Below are 18876 nucleotides of genomic sequence, written 5' to 3' on the forward strand. Positions count from 1 at the left end.
CGGAAGTTGATGATTGAATTATTACTTAAGCGTTGATTAACGTACTTATTTCTTACTAGTAACATATCATTTAATTTGAAAATTTAATTCACGAATTTAGTCTCTCTAACATTTTCCCATTTTAATGTCAGAGAGTGTGATGCATAAAGTAGTATATTTAATCAACATCTGACGAGATAAAATTATTATTGACAAGAGTTTATAAATCAATTGTCAAATTATGTGATGTTTATATGTGGTGTATATGCTATTATAAAAAACTACGATCCAGGGATAGACTTTTGACACATATTTTGTTAAGTCACTACATAGTGTATTTCAATGATCCGGATCATCTATATTTTAGCACATCATTTATAAATTAAACAAATTTAAAATCATTAAGACATTCATTTGTAGTGAAAATGAATGAATACAGTACTATAAAGAAATATTAAATTTAATCCAACAGTTATATGATTTTGAATCTAGGTAATTTCTAATTGACATGATTTTTTTTTTAACAAACAATATTATCAACACTAAAGGGTGAGATTAGTCTCACAATTGGCTAGTAATAATGTGGTTCTAAGACATCTCACTTACAAGTGAAAATGAATACCATTAGACCGTAGTACTAAGTGGCAATATATATGATCTTTTATGTTAGACATAAAAAATAAATAGTCGATCGTTAAAAATACATTACATGATATTTTACATCAATCTTACACCAAATGATAAGAGAAAGTGCAAACAATACTCCAAAAAAGTTCAGTAAATAATATTACAACCTTTGGTCATTATTTTCAAAGTTTGAATAACGTTTTTATTATTTTCACAAATAGTTTTTTATGTCGATATCAAAATATTTATCGATATATTCATCAATTAGGCTATCGATGATTTCATACACAACAGATATTTAAAACCTTGTCCGGCGACTGTTAAATCATAATAAAGGATTTTTCCTTGACCAAAAAAAACAAAATAAAGGATTTTTCTTCCATCATGAGGATGGATCATTAAATTGCAGAGAAATCCAGCCCTTCATTGCCGGTGCTCTGATTGACTTTACTAACGTAGAGAGAGTAGTACACGAAACCATGCAGCCGCTCAAACCCTAATTTTCAGTTTCTTTCTCTTTAGAGGTTCGTACGTAACCTCGACCTCATATCAGCCCCCTTTGATTTAGTGTCCTCTTTTGTCAAATTGATTGACTGCTTTTAATTTTTCTTTTATTTATCTAAAATTAATAAGAGAACGTTAGCAACCTTTTTATTTCGATTTTTTCATTCTACTTTCTCTTTTTATATTGTTGTTAGATAATAAAAAAATTTATTTTCTAGAAAAAAATTTATGATCATTTTTACAAAAATAGCTAAATTCAAAATTATTTAGTTATTCATGATTATTCGATAAATAGACGAACTATGTGTTTTTAAAAACCGAAATTTTAGTAACTTCACTCAAACAATCAAACGATTTATGATTTAATTAATTTGTGGAGAACTAATCTTTAGATGGTGATAGACGATACCAGTACCTAACATGTGTATATAAAAACAATAAATTAAAGAAAGAGCTGCGTACCTACTCATTTCCATGTGGGCTTTCGAGGTGGGACAAGAAGCAACAATATGATAACAAGCACAAAGGGATATACAACTCTACCAGCTTCGAATGAACTCCAATAGGCATGCACATGAATGACTATGAGAGAGAGACAGAGGGGGAGAGGGAGGGAGAGAGAGTGCATGTAATTGCATGGTTGGTAGTGGTTGGTAGAGAGGTGACGTTGGAAAGGGCAACTACCTGTGTTTCCCTTTCCAATTCGGACATGGATTGTCTGCCCATTTGTCCTTCGAATTCATCAAATCGTTGGGCGTTTCTGGGGCCACTTCCCATTTGTGCCAGCTTTTGGCTCTTTCTGTTTTACCATTTTACTTCCTAAATAGTAAGTGCGGTCCTCTGTCTTCTGAAAAGACAGGGATAAAGCCGCGTCACTTGCACCTAAATCTTGTGGCATTTGGCTTCAAGACAGAGGACCGTGACACAACCTATATCTAATATATGCCAACTGTTATGGGCATGGCAAATAACAGACATTTGGGGCCGACTCAATGGATTTTTAATCATTTTACTGTTTAACCACTGGGTAGGATTTGACGATTATATTTATTAATAGTAGGATAGAGAATGCTAAATTGTAACACATTCAAGAGATCAGTGAGACTATGAAAGATTGGGCAAGACAAACTACACATAAAAGTTTGATCGTCGGATTATGTTTGTAGTCTTATTCTCCTTCTGTTTGATACGGGTGGAAAGAACCAAGATCTCCAAAGTAAGGTCGTCAAACTATGTACTTGAACAGTGCCAACTTTCTAATAACTATAGACGTGTATGTAACATCTTTATCTTTTGAACATTGCAACTTAGGTACATAAATTTAGCTTTTGTAGCATCTCTGTGTTTTAAACAATATGAGCAGTTGAACACTGCCAATCTTCTGATAACTATGAACTAATGTACATAAATCTAACCTTCATAGTATCTCTATCTTTTAAGCAATGAGTAGTTGAGCACTGCCAAGCTTTTGATAATTATGAGTCCACCTTCTATAACATCTGTTTTCATTATGTATGTATTTTCAAAAAAATTTAAACACGCAACATCGCACAGACACTTTTGCTAATTATAACTTGTAATACAAGAAAGATCAACACTAGAAAATAAATTCGACAAAAATTGTCCGTTAATTTCATTTCTAATCAATTCCCAGTTCTCTCTTCTTTTCACTAATACATGTATCAGCTGTGCTTGTATACAAATTATACATAAAACATAAAAATTTCACTTGGTTCTTCCATTTCTCCCACCTTTTCTGCTAACAGCTTCGCAGAGTCTGCACGGTAATGTGTCGAGGCTCAATGCGCGGGTTTTGACGTAATTCGCCATTACCCCGCATCTTCGCCACGCATGGTACTCGGCATACGCAACTGGGTCGTTGGCGAGGGACTTCACGTAAGACGCCAATTCCTCCAAGCTCTTAAATTTAGTGCCATCGATTATCGAATGGGGAGGAACAAAGTCCCAGACATTAGGGGCACCAAAGTAGATTGGAACTGAACCGGAATCTAGGGCATAAAATAGCTTCTCCGTCACGTAACTCTCTGTCATTGTGTTTTCGATAGCAAGAACAAACTTATAGTGAGACATGGCACAATGCAAATGGTCCCACCATTTTTGGGTGGCCGTATCACCGGCGCAATCGGGGTAGAAAGAAAGGGCCATGTCCAAGCCACCGACGTTGTTCAAGCACTTGCCGAATGAATGGTGAGGTAGTAAGCTGAGAAGCTTATGGGCAAGAATATTTCTTTGAGACAGACAGCGTGATGATGACCAATAAACAAGTGTGTCCTTCAATTAGAATTTCAGATAGAGTCATACGACTAGCGGTATATATTTGAAAATGTACATCATGCGACAGAGATGAACAGAAATAAGCAAAACAGTATGCAAAGAACACAGAAAGAACAAGAAGCCAAGTACTTACATTGTTTTTATAGGGAGACACGTGATAATTTCGACCATTGTGAAAGAGTGCACCGGCATAGGTGGACTGCACATCATCTTTGGCGTGATAACTTATAAATATATCCTCAACACCAGATCGCTTCCTGCCAGCCTCAAGATCCATGTACACACGAAGTGGATCTCCACTGTGTCTCTAACAAAACCAAAAAAAGTATTAAGGCAATGAAGTAGACCTAGAAAACAACATACCAAGACAATGTACATAGATAATGCGCAAGATAAGGCTGTAGCAAGATTACTGCCCATGTTAGCTTTCTAACCCGGTACAAAATAAACAGAACAAGGAGTACTAATGAAATAAAAAATGAAATAAAACGAAGAGGACCACAAATATAATGCCAGAAAAGTAAGAAAAAGAAGTCCAAAACCAAAGTACAAAAAATGAACGAAAGATGAACTAAATAAAAAGGTCATATAAACTAAAAGCTTATTTATCAAAACTCCCCCGGAACATACCCCCGACTTATCACTTTACTCCCTGCTTTTGAACCTTAATCACTTTTCCCCCCTGAACTTTCACTTTGTGTCTCACATTACCCGAGTTTGTCAACTCCTTCCATTTACTGTTTAACGTTTGATTACTAGATTCTCGATATGTCGGAAATATGTCATCCATATTATTGACATCATGATTATGTCGATATCATGGAGCAAGTTAATTGTACAGACTGAGTATTCTGGAATAGGGAATGAAATCCAGGGGAAAAGTGATATGGTTGCAAAAGAAAGGGCGAAAGTGATACAGTCGTGATACTTCATGAGGCATTTTGATAATTAAACCTACATTAACGTAAAATGATGCATACCTATCTCTAAAAAATAAAACTTTTCTTACACAACAAATTAATAAATATTCACCTTTTTTAATTAATTTTCTCCAAACTTCCTTTTAATCTTTCCTTTCTGTAAATTTATATTTCCACAATCTAGCATGTCGTCGTACCCAGTGCACAAGGCTCCCGCTTTACGCAGGGTCTGGGAGAGATGAATGTCAGCTAGCCTTACCCCCATTTATGGAGAGGCTGCTCCCAAGTCTCGAACCCGAGACCTACTGCTCATGGGCGAAGGCACTTGCCATCGCACCAAGTGCGACCTCTTAAAATAACGCAAAAAGTGTATTTTTCAATAGAAATAAGTGAATTCTCTACAGGTACAGAAAGTGAAAACTTATCCGAAAATATCTAAAATCTCATTTGGCCTAACTTGTCCTGCCCATAACAAGCCTGGAGGGTGAGCATCAATGGGCCAAGTGAGTATTCTTTGTATCTCCTAGTCAAGCAGAGTCATTTTACACGCTAAAGAATTTCATATTTATCTTAAAGTATAAATCACACTGTATCATAGTACATTATCCCTTTATATTTAGAATAACTTCATAACATGGGACTGCCACACGCACCTAAATCATTTTGCTGGTTTATGTTGTCCCCACACAGCACTTTTAACTTCAAAACATGAGATCGCCACCTACACCTAAACCGCTTTACTGCCTTACGTCCCCAGAATTTCTTCACTGCCTTACATCCCTATATTACATTGTCTTTTTATATTTATGTTAACTTCATAATATGGGGCCACTACGTGCACCTAAATCGCCTCACAGGGTGAGACTTCCACTTACGCCTAAATCACTTCACTGCTTTACGTCCCCACATGGCACTTTTATCCCCTCAAATAACACATCAGTGAAGTTCTCATGCTTCATAAATAATCTCAAAGTCCATACATCCATATATCAATCTGGATAAACCCCAAAACATTTCAATAGACTTGTCTAACTTCAAAAATAGTGATATTGTATAAACACAAAATCCATAGAAAATGTCACGGTTTTCATACTTGTAGCAAGATAGATAAATTTTATAACACTATCATATAAACCCCTTACCTTGAAGTTGGGCCCTAAGCTGATAGTAACTCATTCCATCTTGAACAATAAAAAAGAAAAGAAAAAGAAACTACTGTATTTCTTAAACACTGAATGACTTACCGACTATGAGGAAGAAAAACTACAAGCCTCACTTTCAGTTTTGATGCAGAAGCCAGGTTGAAAAGGACAAGAAATAAGGGTCTCTCAAGTTTCTTATGCAATAAATGCAGTTTACAAAATGTATATGTAGATTCATTGTCTTTGAGTCTCCGTATGTAACAAGATTAATGTACTTGGTCCCATAGATTATGTCATTAAAACTCCGAAGTATATTTTCCAGATGGAACAGTGAATAACATCAACTATGATTTAAAATGACCACAAAGATTGTCCAAAACTGAACTCTACCCTCAAGTGAGGTGATCAAACCCCACCCATCACATAAGTTTCGAAGATCCTCTCATTCAGCTCTACCAAATAACCCTCAAGATTACCGTCACATCTCACTCTACAATGACACGCATCAAAGTAAGAGAACCAAATGTAGATCCCAAATTAACTTTGCTTTACTCAACAGTTTGCTCCATAATATCAAAGCACAGTAACTATTAAAGGTCCAAATATCTTCCAAACTCATTATATACGTTCAGAGAAATGCTTAGCATAGTAACATCTCAATCATTCAGGCTACATGCATGAGCATCCCCTTGCAGGTCCCCCCATCAATGGGTAATTGAAATTGATTGTTTGCGCAGATGTCTTTGGCAGGACACAGGAGCATAGTGGGATGAAAACATCAAAGAATTGATGAAAAGAAATTCTAAGATGGCAAGCACTAGCTCCTGAGGTAAAAGAAAGATCAGAAAGGCAACCCTTCAGTTTCATAGACTATAAAATATACAAAAATTTCCATCCTACTGGACATTTTTACCCCTTCAACTTTTACGAATATGACTTGTATTTCCTATCAGAAAAGAAAAAAAAAGTATCCACTTCCAGCTTTGAGGAACTTATTTCATTCTTTGATTTTTAGAGAACATATTTATCATTTATATAGAGGTCGCACTTGATGCGATGGCAAGTGCCTTCGCCCATGAGTGGTAGGTCTCGGGTTCGAGACTTGGGAGCAGCCTCTCCATAAATGGGGGTAAGGCTAGCCGACATTCACCTCTCCCAGACCCTGCGTAAAGCGGGAGCCTTGTGCACTGGGTACGACCTTTATATTTATCATTTATATGACTTGTATGCTTGAAATGCAACGTAGAGGCTTTTACTTCTCTTTATTCCAGCAATAAACTCGCCACAGTTAGAACCTCATTAGCTAGATCATTACCTCAAGCGCAAAATATAATTTTACCTCTTGTACTTCTCTTTATAGAAACCCATGCATTGTGCATATTGTGTACTAGTTTCATTATATATTTGAGACATTAATTTTCCTAGAGTAGGAGCATTTTATGGTAAATCAGCAGATTGCCACAATGAAGATACAAAGAACTGCAACTGAACAAAAAGACTTCTTAGAACATCACTCATCTAGTCTGGTCCAAGCATGCTACACTAAGAACACCTGGTAGTGCAGTAACCTTTTTCATATGAAAACGGTTGGGGCTGTAATTCCAATACGAGTTACATGCTGTACAAACACAGAAAACAGGAGAAAATTCTCTAGTTCCACTCTAGTTTCACAAGCGCACTCTTCAATCTATCATTAAGGTAGGTTCTCACAGGTCCTAGCTTTCTATTGTATGAAGAATCCCTCATCTTCAGGAGGAAAGTAAGAGGAGAAGCCTACTTATCCTAGTGAATTAACAACGAAAACATTGGTAAAGCGTTTGCAGAACTCAAACTCCTATTGCATGTACCAACCAATAAAAAATCCTATTGTAAAGTTGCAAGACACTAGAGTGACATTATGAACTGTTGCCACAAGTACTCAAGGGAATTTACATAATGCTACCGCAAGTATATAATGGGAGTGCAAAGTGCTATCGCAAGGCAGTAACCATAGAGGTCTAGCTCCTTTCCCTATCTTGTAGTAGTAAGCCTCGTGCACTTTCCAAGTAAAAGAATCAAGTAGCTCTTAAATACGAGTTAATCATGTAACAGCATGGACCAGAAGAAACTGGATACATATATAGCTCTTGACCTGCATTGAATATAGTCTTTTACTACTCCCTCCCATAACCTCAACACAGAAAAAGTGGGGAAGCGGAGTCTTCTTCCTACTGTGGTGGATCAAAAATGGAACGGAATGTAGTCAAGCGACCGCACCAGTTCAATCTCTTCGCATTGTACTTTTAAGGTATTTTCCCTTTAATTTCCAGTGTTCTCCCCCGAAATGTTTACAGAAAGAAAAAAAAAAAGAAAAAAGCTCAAAGAAGCAACTTTCCTAAGGAAAGTAAAAATTGGGGCATAATTTCGGACTCACGAGGAAAAATTCCTAGATCTGCCACTGTCTGCTATATTTCCGTTTATCATTCCAAATGCTCGCCCTATAAATGTGTTCTAAAATTAAAAAGAAAATTCTTGGAGATTTAACCACATTCTATCAATAAATCATGATCCGAAGAAACCAAGCTATAATGTAAAAACACACATATACATATAATACGAATTAATTGAAATCAATGAAAGTTACAACATTTAGAAAGAAAATGGAGTACCTGAAGGGGAGGTGTAGTAGTCTCAAACAGCAAAGCATCAGGCTTGTCAGCAAGAACAGGAGATTTAGTCCACAAACAGCTCAACCCACACGAGCATGAATACAAACTATCCAAATTATCAGGAATCCAAGTCCACCCTTTCACCAGCACGCTAACATGCTCCGATTTTGCCTCCCCACACTCCGATTCGCCGCGAATTTGTTGCAGAGAAGAAGACTTGTTCTGCAACATCTGCAGCTTGTGCTTCTCTCTGAAACGAGAGCAACCCACTTGGGCATCCCACTTCCTGAAGGCGCCGATCAAGTTGGTAAAGGGCTCGGGTGTGAACTTGGTCGGATCGTTGATGGGTTTGATTGAGGTTGATAGAAAAGGGAATTCGAGGAAGCTGCAGAAGAAAACGAGCAAGAGTGCGCCGCTCATCATGAAGGCGATGCTGAAGGAGTTGAAGGGCTTTAACTGCATACTGGGTTGGTCCCGATCGGCGGCGATTTTAGCAGTTGCTCTCTCCCTCCCTCCCTCCCCCTCTCTCTCTCTCTCTCTCTCTCTCTCTATCGCCGGAAAGAGAGGCAGATGAGACGGTCCATCTGGTGCATGAGGCGTCTTGACCAGCACAGTCTCTCTTTTCTCCCCGTTTTTAAATTATTTTCCAGTTTAGTAACCAAGACCGGGTGGTGAGCGTTTACCGAACATATAAAAATATATAGTAAATTACCGTTTAATCCCTAAACAAATTAACTATTAGTTCAGTTTAAGACTTAAGTTGACGGTTTGAACTATTTTTTTTTAGTAAATTAACCCCTAACCTATTTGAAATCAGCCAACTAAAACCTCTTATTATCAACTGCGATAAATTTCGTCCACTTTGTCATTTAATACTGACACAACTTTACACTCAAGAGTGAATCGTGTGCTGGTCACGTGCCAATATTTGACAGCAAAGTAGATAAAATTTCATCGAATTTTATGGTGAATGGTTAAACGAAAGGCTAATTTCAAATAATTTAGGAGTTTACTTTACCAAAAAAAAGGGTAATAGTTCAAGAGGTCAAACGAAAGTTTACAAAAAAATATATGACAAAGAGAAAATAATTTTCTTATACAAATAATATTCGACACTAAATTAAAGGAATGTAGATTCGTAGTTGGGTGTAGAGATGTGAAAAAAAAATTATGGGTGAATTGCCAATTTAGATTTTGAATTATAATTTGAGTGAAAATTAGGTACTTAACTTATTTTTTTGATAAAGTCCCTAAATTCATAAAAAAAAATGCTAATTTCATCCCTATTATTGTATTCAAAGTTATTCTATCTAATTTTTCATCAACTCAAGTCACAACACATTTTGAAGGGTAATACCATCATTTTCTCGCCTTTAAGTAAGTTTTTTTTTTTTTTTTTTTTTTTTTTTTTTGGAAAAAAGATACGGTATTTACTTATAAGAATCATGGTATTGCATTATCCTCCACAAGTAAGTCGGTGACAATACTTGGGGGAGTCACATTCCATATACAGTCTTGTTGCACCGAAAGACCAATTCATGCAAGGCAATGGCCAATCGAGTTTGCTTGACGTTGAGTGTGGGTAATTTTACCTTCAGTAATTGAATAGAGAAGCACCTTGATATCTTCCATAATTTGGCCAATCGACAACAAATTTAGAGAAAGATCGCACGATGCCTCGACAATTTGAAGTGAATCGCAGTCAAATAACATATATTGAAATCCCCAGTCAACTGCCCAAGACAAACTTGCCCTTAAGGCCATCGCTTCTGCTTGGAGATGAGAGAAAACATCATCTTCCCCACCACATTTAGCTGCCACAAAATTCCCTATTCCGTCACGAACAATGGCACCAAAGCCTGCCATATTGCGTTCCCCGTTCCAAGCCCCATCAATGTTCAGTTTGAGGTGTCCTGATGGTGGAGCAATCCACTTGGAAAAACTGGCACCTGAGCCGCAAGACCTGGCGCCGAAGTTCTAACAAACGCATGCCACCACTATGTAGCTCGAGTTACACATACATCAGGAGGGTCGGTCCTATCATTCCATAGTTTGCCGCTCCTTGCTCCCCACAAAGACCTACAAATCATGAGGAAAAGATCAAAAAATTTCTTTGGAACTAACCTCGCAACATCATCCATCCACAACAGGAAGTTAGGATGTTGGGTATTCCTCAATAAAGGTCAAAGACTTGAAGCCAACCAAGCACATTTTGCAAAAGGGCCTTCTTCCATAAGGACACATCCCAAATATGTAGTGATATATGCCGCTTTGCCAGGATTGCTCGGGCAGGTATGAAATCATTGATGAGTCTCCATAAACATACCTTAACTTTTGGTGGGACATTTGCATTCCACAACCTGGACCATAACTTGTTTGATAGCATCTGTGCTGATGATGAGGCTCCAAGGTTAGTTGGCTGCAACCAGTTTAATGTTGCATATTGGTTGCGAATCTAATTTCTAATTTATCAAACAAAGTTAACTCTGTACATTTTTTTTCTGACAAAAATAAGTCATTAAACTCATTGAAGACTGATTTTTTTGAGAAAAAAAAATTATTTAGAGATCTAATTTTTACTAAGGTAATAATTCAGGAACTAAATGGACACACAGATTACTAAAGCCATATTTGATAGAGGAAAAAAATAACTTGGTGTTAGATTATTTGTCATCATCAATGCATTTCCTTTTAATATTTGCTTATAACAAATGAAGAAAACCATATGACATGGGATACGATGACGATATTGAAACTCAGATGCAGTGGAAGAGTACACTATTCAAGTCAATTTGAATAAATTTATGTCTGCATAATGATGTACTTCATTAGAGCTAACTAAGGATCTTTTTTCTTTCTTTTAAGAGAGAGAGACACAGCAAACAAATTCGATAGATATTTTTTTTTTTTGCAGATAACGCTTTATTGCAGTGGCAGACGATAATCCTATATATGCATCATGGTGTAGGTTTGATCTCTACCGATCTTTCTAACAACTAACAATTTAACCTACTAACGCATAGCGTTTGTAGAAAAGAAAAAAAAAAGAAAAAAACCATTTTTATTAAGATGGATATTTCTTTGACTTCACTACATTGCAGCTAACAAAACATTATTGCAGAAATGTAGGCATGGTACAAGTATGATTTTTCTTTGACAAATACTCTTGTGTTTAGAGATCTAATTTTTTTTCTGACAAAAATAAGTCATTAAACTCATTGAAGACTGATTTTTTATTTATTTAGAGATCTAATTTTCATTAGGGTAATAATTCAGGAACTAAATCGACACACAGATTACTAAAGCCATATTTGATAGAGAAAAAAATAACTTGATGTTAGATTATTTGTCATCATCAATGCATTTCCTTTTAACATTTGCTTACAACAAATGAAGAAAACTATATGACCTGGGATACGAGGACGATATTGAAACTCAGATGCAATGGAAGAGTACACTATTCAAGTCAATTTGAATAAATTTATGTCTGCATAATGTTGTACATCATTAGAGCTAACTAAGGATCTTTTTTCTTTCATTTTGATAGAGAGAGAGAGAGAGAGCAAACAAATTTGATAGATATTTTATTTCTTTACAGATAACGCTTTATTGCAGCGGCGGACGATAATCCTATATATGCATCCTGGTGTAGGTTCGATCTCCACTGATCTTTCTAACAACTAACAATTTAACCCACTAATGCATAGCGTTTGTAGCAAAGAAAAAAACAAAAAAAGAAAAAAAAAACCATTTTATTAAGATGGATATTTCTTTGACTTCACTACATTGCAGTTAACAAAACATTATTTCAGAAATGTAGGCATGGTACAAGTATGTTTTTGTGCATTTTTTCCCCACAATGTCTAATAGAGCCAGTACTTGCAACTTCTATCTTGATACAAGTTTTGATCATTTTCATCTAAGTTTCCAAATATTCATTTGCAATGAAGGCAACACTAACGGCACTATGTAGAGAATTGGTTCCTTCTTTCTCCCTCTCATCATCTTCTTCCAACGAATGGTATTCAGCTTTTAACTAAATGATCGTGCCATGAGTAGAACTGATGTTATAGTGTGCCTTTGCTCTTTGTACCAAGACGGGTGCTCGAGAGTGAAAGTGTTTTTCGCGGACGTGCCATCATTGGATGTTGCCAACACGCAAGAAACATTAGGATTAGTTTCTTGTGTTTGTGTCTATTTATTCGAGTTCTAATCAAATGATTGTGTCATGAGTGTGATGCTAGTTTAGTCAATGTTCATTCATATGCCTTGGATATCAAAGACTTCGTAACCTATGTCATACCAGTATTTCATTCACTTTGAAATGGAACGGTGATACATTAGAGCATTTTCTATTTAAATTTATGGCACGTTTACATGAAAGTAACCAAAATAAAAGCAAAGCGTTGAACTTCGATTGCGAAATACTCTTGTGTTTATCAAATATTTGAAAATCTAACATTACATGTAACTCCCGCATATTTTAAATTTCAACTCCAAAATTTGATAGAAATAGATCCATACAATTTGATGGTATTTGGATCCCCGATCGTGGGGTAATCGAAATGGACTTTTTTTTCCTTCCATTATGAGCTCATTTATTTTTTAAATTTCAAAATTGCCCTTCGTATTAACCCATTAAAAGGGCTGTATCACTTTCTCCTAAGCCGCAGCTCTCACCAAATTTACAGAGAGGTACAAGGGCATATAAAATTTTATTAAAAAACCAAGCATATAAATATTTGATTTGGGCCTAGGCAATTTAGAAATGATGGTATTACAATTCTACTAAATTAATAAACAATTTTGGACTCGTTTGGATGTGCTTTCAAAATTACTGGAAGTGTTTTTAGAGAAAATATTTTTAGGTTCCAAAAACATTTGAAGTGGTTTCTACAAGAACCTCCAGTTATGTGCTTCTTCTAGGAAGCACTTTAAATGTTTTTCTAAGATTTGCATACATTTTTACTAAGGCTTGGTTCCAAAAACATTTTTATTAAAAACGCTTTTAGTCATTTTAAAAGCACATCTAAACGAACTCTTTATGTAATCAATTTTATTTTTACTCTGATTTCAGAATATTTTAGTAAATAATTTATAATGAAATTTGAATTTGAATTCTTCTCTATTTAGTTCCTCCAATTTTAATTGCTGGTATGAAACCATTCATTACAAGACACGAATTATTATTATTACTTTTTTTCGAGTGCATTGGTATTTTTACATTAAGGAAAAAGGAAGTTCAGTTAAGCCACACAATAAATAACTTAATTTAGTATCAAATTCGCTAACCACGAAATTCAAAACTAAATCCTCGCATTTTCAAGTAAAAAGAAACGCTACTAGTAGTGACCATTACATGACAGAGTAAACTGTCGATTTACCCCCTGAACTATCACCCAACTTTCGATTTGCCCCCTGAACTTTTTAATTGGAAAATTAAGGACTTAAACTAATTTTTTTGGCCGATTTGCCCCCTGCTGTTAATTTTTCATTCATTCCATCCAAATTTCTGTTAAATGGAAGCATATGCACAACATGTGTGGGTAGTTCGGTCACTTCATTCTTTAAAATAATTGAAAACCTTAGATTTCTAAAATATAAACCTATGCAAATATGTGTGATTCTATAGCTTTTTTGTCTGAAGGTCTAGTGAAATGACGCTTTTGTCCACAAATGAGAGTTACGTGGTTTGCACATGATAAGAGTTAACGTTAATTTGGATGAAATTTATGAAAAACTAACGGTAGGGGGGAAATCGGCCAAAAAAATTAGTTTAAGTCCTTAATTTTCCAATTAAAAAGTTCTGGGGGCAAATCGAAAGTTGGGTGATAGTTCAGGGGGCAAATCGACAGTTTACTTTTACATGACACGATTTAAAAACGAATGTAATGGACAGAATACAAGCGTCTCTGAACTGACTGAAGGACTGAAATCCTTAGCGAAAAGAAAAAGGACTGCAAAATTGAAATCAAATAAACAAGAAAGGAAGAGAAAGTGAGAGAAGACTATGACGACGATGGGCATGCGCGTGTGTTGTTGGGTGCTTCTGATATTATCAACAGCACCCGATTGGCCTGCAGTAGCAGCGTCGTCGTCGTGGACGGTGGACGGGACGGTGTTGGAGCTCGACGATTCCAACTTCGATTCCGCCATCTCCGCCTTGGACTTGGTCTTGGTTGATTTCTACGCCCCCTGGTGCGGCCACTGCAAGCGTCTCTCTCCTCAGGTCTCTCTCTCTCTAGAATCCTAATTTTCAACGATCATCTAAGATCCATCTCCATCCATCCATGATCCATCCATGTTAATTTTGATGATTAATTAACAGATTGTAACTAGAAATTGTTATTTATTTACATTTTAACAAAATTAATTTCTGTAGTTGGATGCAGCTGCCCCCTTGCTTGCTGGGTTGAAACACCCAGTAGCGATTGCAAAACTTAATGCTGACAAATTCACCTCTGTAGCTCGGAAATACGAAATCGAGTATGATCCCGTTTCTTCAAACCTCTTTTATGTCCATTTCCAGTCAGAATTTTATTTAATTTTAATTTGTAATTTTGTTTTCATTATTTATATAGTGCATATCCTACCCTCAAACTGTTTATGCACGGCGTCCCCATAGAATATAATGGACCCAGGAAAGCGGAATCGCTAGTTCGCTATCTGAAGAAATTTGCAGCTCCCGATGTTTCCATACTTGAATCAGACTCTGCTATTAGTGAATTTGTCGAAGCAGCTGGCACTTACTTTCCTATATATATTGGTTTTGGCTTGGACGAGTTGCTGATATCAAAGTTAGCCATAAAGTACAAAAAGAAGGCCTGGTTTTCGGTTGCAAAGGATTTCTCCGAGGATGTAATGGTGTTGTATGATTTTGACAATGTTCCTGCTTTGGCATCCCTTCATCCAACGTACGATGAGCGCAACATCTTCTATGGCCCCTTTGAAGGTTAGGTTGTTTTGGTTGATCAGTCCTAGTTCACCGCTAAGTGCGTTCAAATATGTATATAGTATGTTAGTGTGACACCTTTTTCTGAGTCATAATGATACATCATATCATAAATTCACAAATTTACAGTATTTCTTCAACTTGCACTGTTTTTAGGACCCGTCTTTTCATAAGGTACGTGAAGTCATAGATGTGGTCGAGTAAGCTTTATGAGATTGCTTTTCATGCCATCTTGTTAGCACCCTTTTCTTGCCTAGTTCCTTTTGTGCTTGAGATGTGGACAAAAACCCATTGCTTGTGAAGTGATTCTAAATGAAATAAGGGCAGGCTAATAGAATTTTCATTTTTAATAATACACTTGAATGAATCGATTTAGCTCTTCGTATGCTAGTTTTAGTTTATTTACCTATTAGCTTATGCTAGTTCCTTATAATGAACTGAGCTATATGGTTCATGCTTACCTAGGAGACAATGGTGGCTATCTCTTTTATTTAGAGTTAGATGTGTGGTGAATTTAGAAGTTGCCGCTGAATTTTATCCCAAAGTTAAACTTTCTCAAATTTAAGCATACCATATGACATGGTGTTGAAGGAAGTGTTTTGTGCATTGTAAGGCTAACCATCATTAAGTAAAGCTCAAACACGACTCATCTATGTTCAGCCAACTTCTGTGTCTCTTACTTTTTTTTTTGAATGTGCAGAGGATTTTTTGGAAGATTTTATAAAACAAAGTTTGTTCCCTTTGGCCATGCCCATAAATTATGAGACATTAAAGTCATTGAGTGATGATGAAAGAAAAATTGTTTTGGCAATTGTGGAAGATGAGGATGAAGAGAAGTCAAAGAAACTTATCAAGATTTTGAAATCAGCTGCATCGGCAAATCGGGACTTTGTATTTGGTTATGTTGGGATCAAACAGTGGGAAGACTTTGCGGATACTTTTGGAGCCACCAAGAAGACAAAACTACCAAAAATGGTTGTCTGGGATCGAATGGAGGAGTACTTTACAGTAAGTGATTAGTTATTAGAAAGACATATGTTATTAGGTCTCCATGCTAAATTTAGTATAGACAATGGTATATGGTTGCTGATTTTTTTTGGGTGAATCTATGTTTCATATATTTGAGTAAATAATATGTGACCATCAGTGCCTTATGAAATTCATAATATATATAAGTTCAGTTTTGATGAAAATTTGTGGTTGGTAATGGGAATATGTTTGGGAAGATGCCACCCCAACCCCCCTCTCTCTCGCGGACTGGCCACCGTTGATGTCCCCCAAGCCTTGCTCTCTCTCTCTCTATGATTCATAGCCTTCTCATCCTAATGGTCATGACCTCAATGCCATGTGGGTCTTCTTCTAGTTTTTGCTTTCGGATTTTGGTAATGATGCATAGAAGATATAAGTTGTGATTGGGAGTGGTGGCTCTCTTGGGGATGGATTATTTTGAGGAGAGAGAGAATTTAATTTTGGAAGACTAAAGCAGATGTCTGTTGGATGGATCGAAAATTAAGATGAAAATACACAATATCCACAACTAATTAATTAATTATCTATTTGATTAATAACTTAGAAGGATCAGTACACAATAGAGAGTGAAAATCCAAAAAAGATGGGGCTGATGGAGAAGACTGAAAACAATGGCGTCCCTCAGCCTGACATGGGTGAGGAGCTGGCAGCAAGAGGCCGGTGCTAGGTTTCTGTTGTATGTTTTATGTTTTTTTCTTTTGGTTTTTATGAAGGGGTAAATAAGAGAAAGGAACTTTGGTGAGTGTTCTTATACATGTGTGGTGTTTAAATAGAAAACCTCAAGATTAATACCTGTGACTTGTTCCAGAAAGATCTCTCTTTCCTTGTTTATCTACTCATTGGTGTGTGTTGTGTAAAGAGGAGGGGGAGCGGGTGAAACATTTAGTTTTGCACTGGTGACAGATTTTGTTTTGGGGTTGTTTGGTTTGAGGTGGGTTTGCTGAAGAAACTGCAGTATGGTGTTGTCAGAAGGTTGTTTGATTAAGCGGGCTCATAAGAAGGTGCTCACTTTGTGGAGATGTGTTCTATCACTTTGGTGGTGTGTATATCTCTATGTTCCCTGTCAAAATAGGTCAAGAATATTTCTTTTTGTGTGGATTTTGTGATTGCAGGTGCTCTGTATCGAGAGCTCTCTGGGTTGGTGTTGTGGTTTTTCTGTGTTTTTGTGCGCTTCTAATGTGTTTCTTGTTTCCCGGATTACTTGTCCATGCTTCTTGTATTCCTTGTGTTTCTGTTTATAATGTTTACATGTTTCTTGACATTATTTTGTAAAATAGGTAAATGGTTCAGAAAGCATTGACGAGGAAGATCAGGCATCTCAAGTCTCACAGTTCCTCCAAGGATACAAGGAAGGAAGAATAATAAAGAAAAGAATTGGCGGTCCGTCATTTGGGAGTGTTATGAATTCATTTTTAGGGATGCGAACTGTATACATAATGGTTTTTTTGGTTATAGTAACGATGCTTATTAGATCAATCAGTAAAGAAGACGACGAACCTCCTGTTGTTCATACTGCAGACCAGATTGATCACGCTACAAGCTCTTCCACTGAGGCTGAAAGCAGAGAGCATAGGTCTGGAGAAAAGGAAGATTAGAGCTGGCCTTTTGGACTTATAACCAGATCTGACTGGGGTAGCTGCCTGCCAGAGAAAAACAAGAGTTAACGCTTAAACGCAACTGTGCAGTTTGCCGGAAAGTTGCAGTGTGGAGTATGAAACATCCATGATTTTGTAGAGACTAGAGAATGATGAATTCCCGCGCACTGTTATGCGTACGCCTTACAGAAATTCAGCTTGTGTGTAGTGTCTTAATTTGTGGCGAACCACGATAAACACAGCGTCTCTTTTTCCTTGTGTATGTGCTTAATTTGTGGCAAACTTGAACTCATGAATTTGTGCTGTTGATTCTGTTTTGTATGCTTTTTCTTGGGTTTATGCTAAGACCACCTATATCGAGCGTCGAGCTCTCCTGATCCTGAATGATCTTAATGATGTGCATGTCTCTCATGGTCATCTGCCCTCGGTCGTTACGGGGAATTTAAACAGGATGAAAAGTAATGAAAATGACTTGAAAACTTTGAGTTTTAAATCAATAGAACAATAATGTGTTGTAAGTAAATAGAGTGATTTTTTAAAGTAAAAATAACAGGAGTGTTTCGTTAAAACTTCATTTAATGGGAGAGGTGTTTATGTGTACTTCGTAACCGTGTCTCTTGCACAAACTTTCTAATATGTCTGCAAACTGCGGTTCCAAAAGCACCTTTTTGATTTCAAGGGATGTGGTTGGAGGATGTGAGGTTTTAACCGTTAGTTTTACTTATGTGGCACTTTGGTCTTTTTAACGAGAATTCATGAATATGTTGAAGAATTAAGAGAATGCTAGTAACTTTTTATTTTTAAAAGGGTTTAAAGGTTAAAATGATCCATGTGTTATAGCTATATGATCAATTTAGTATCTGTGTTTTCTATTTGACTAATTTAGTCATCGTGTTTGTCTTTGTTAGCCAATTAAGAACATTTAATTCAATCTTTAAAAAAAATTCATAAGAAAAATAATATGAAAAATAATTATCATTTCTCTTACAGAAAAATGCAAATTAATGAGAAATAACACATATAAGAAATAAAACTTTCAATCTAAAAAATGATTAAGGTTGTGACATAGAAAAGGGAGGGGGTAATGTTAGGAAGGAGGTCGGAAAATTGGGAGGAGAATAATTTTTCTTTTAATTTTTAATTTTATTTCATTTTAACAGAGATAAACACAATGACCAAATTGAC

The 18876-nt window shown here is 36.3% G+C and overlaps 2 protein-coding genes across 2 annotated transcripts; one reads left to right on the forward strand and one right to left on the reverse strand.

Annotated features, from left to right (window-relative positions):
* Nucleotides 1–2715: 2715 nt before the first annotated feature.
* Nucleotides 2716–8713, reverse strand: LOC126604202 (alpha-(1,4)-fucosyltransferase-like). The gene is made up of 3 exons (XM_050271358.1): nt 8116–8713; nt 3539–3712; nt 2716–3402 (listed from the first exon to the last, which is right to left on the reverse strand). Exons 1-3 carry the CDS (start codon nt 8575–8577, stop codon nt 2836–2838), a joined length of 1203 nt encoding a protein of 400 aa, XP_050127315.1. The 5' UTR covers nt 8578–8713; the 3' UTR covers nt 2716–2835.
* A 5279-nt stretch (nt 8714–13992) lies between these two features.
* On the forward strand, nt 13993–18012 carry LOC126604201 (protein disulfide-isomerase 5-2-like). Its single transcript, XM_050271357.1, has 5 exons — nt 13993–14344; nt 14498–14601; nt 14697–15067; nt 15768–16075; nt 17374–18012. Exons 1-5 carry the CDS (start codon nt 14126–14128, stop codon nt 17689–17691), a joined length of 1320 nt encoding a protein of 439 aa, XP_050127314.1. The 5' UTR covers nt 13993–14125; the 3' UTR covers nt 17692–18012.
* The last annotated feature ends 864 nt before the right edge of the window (nt 18013–18876 follow it).

The sequence above is a fragment of the Malus sylvestris genome, chromosome 15 (genome assembly GCF_916048215.2).
Source record: "Malus sylvestris chromosome 15, drMalSylv7.2, whole genome shotgun sequence".
NCBI lineage: Eukaryota > Viridiplantae > Streptophyta > Magnoliopsida > Rosales > Rosaceae > Malus > Malus sylvestris.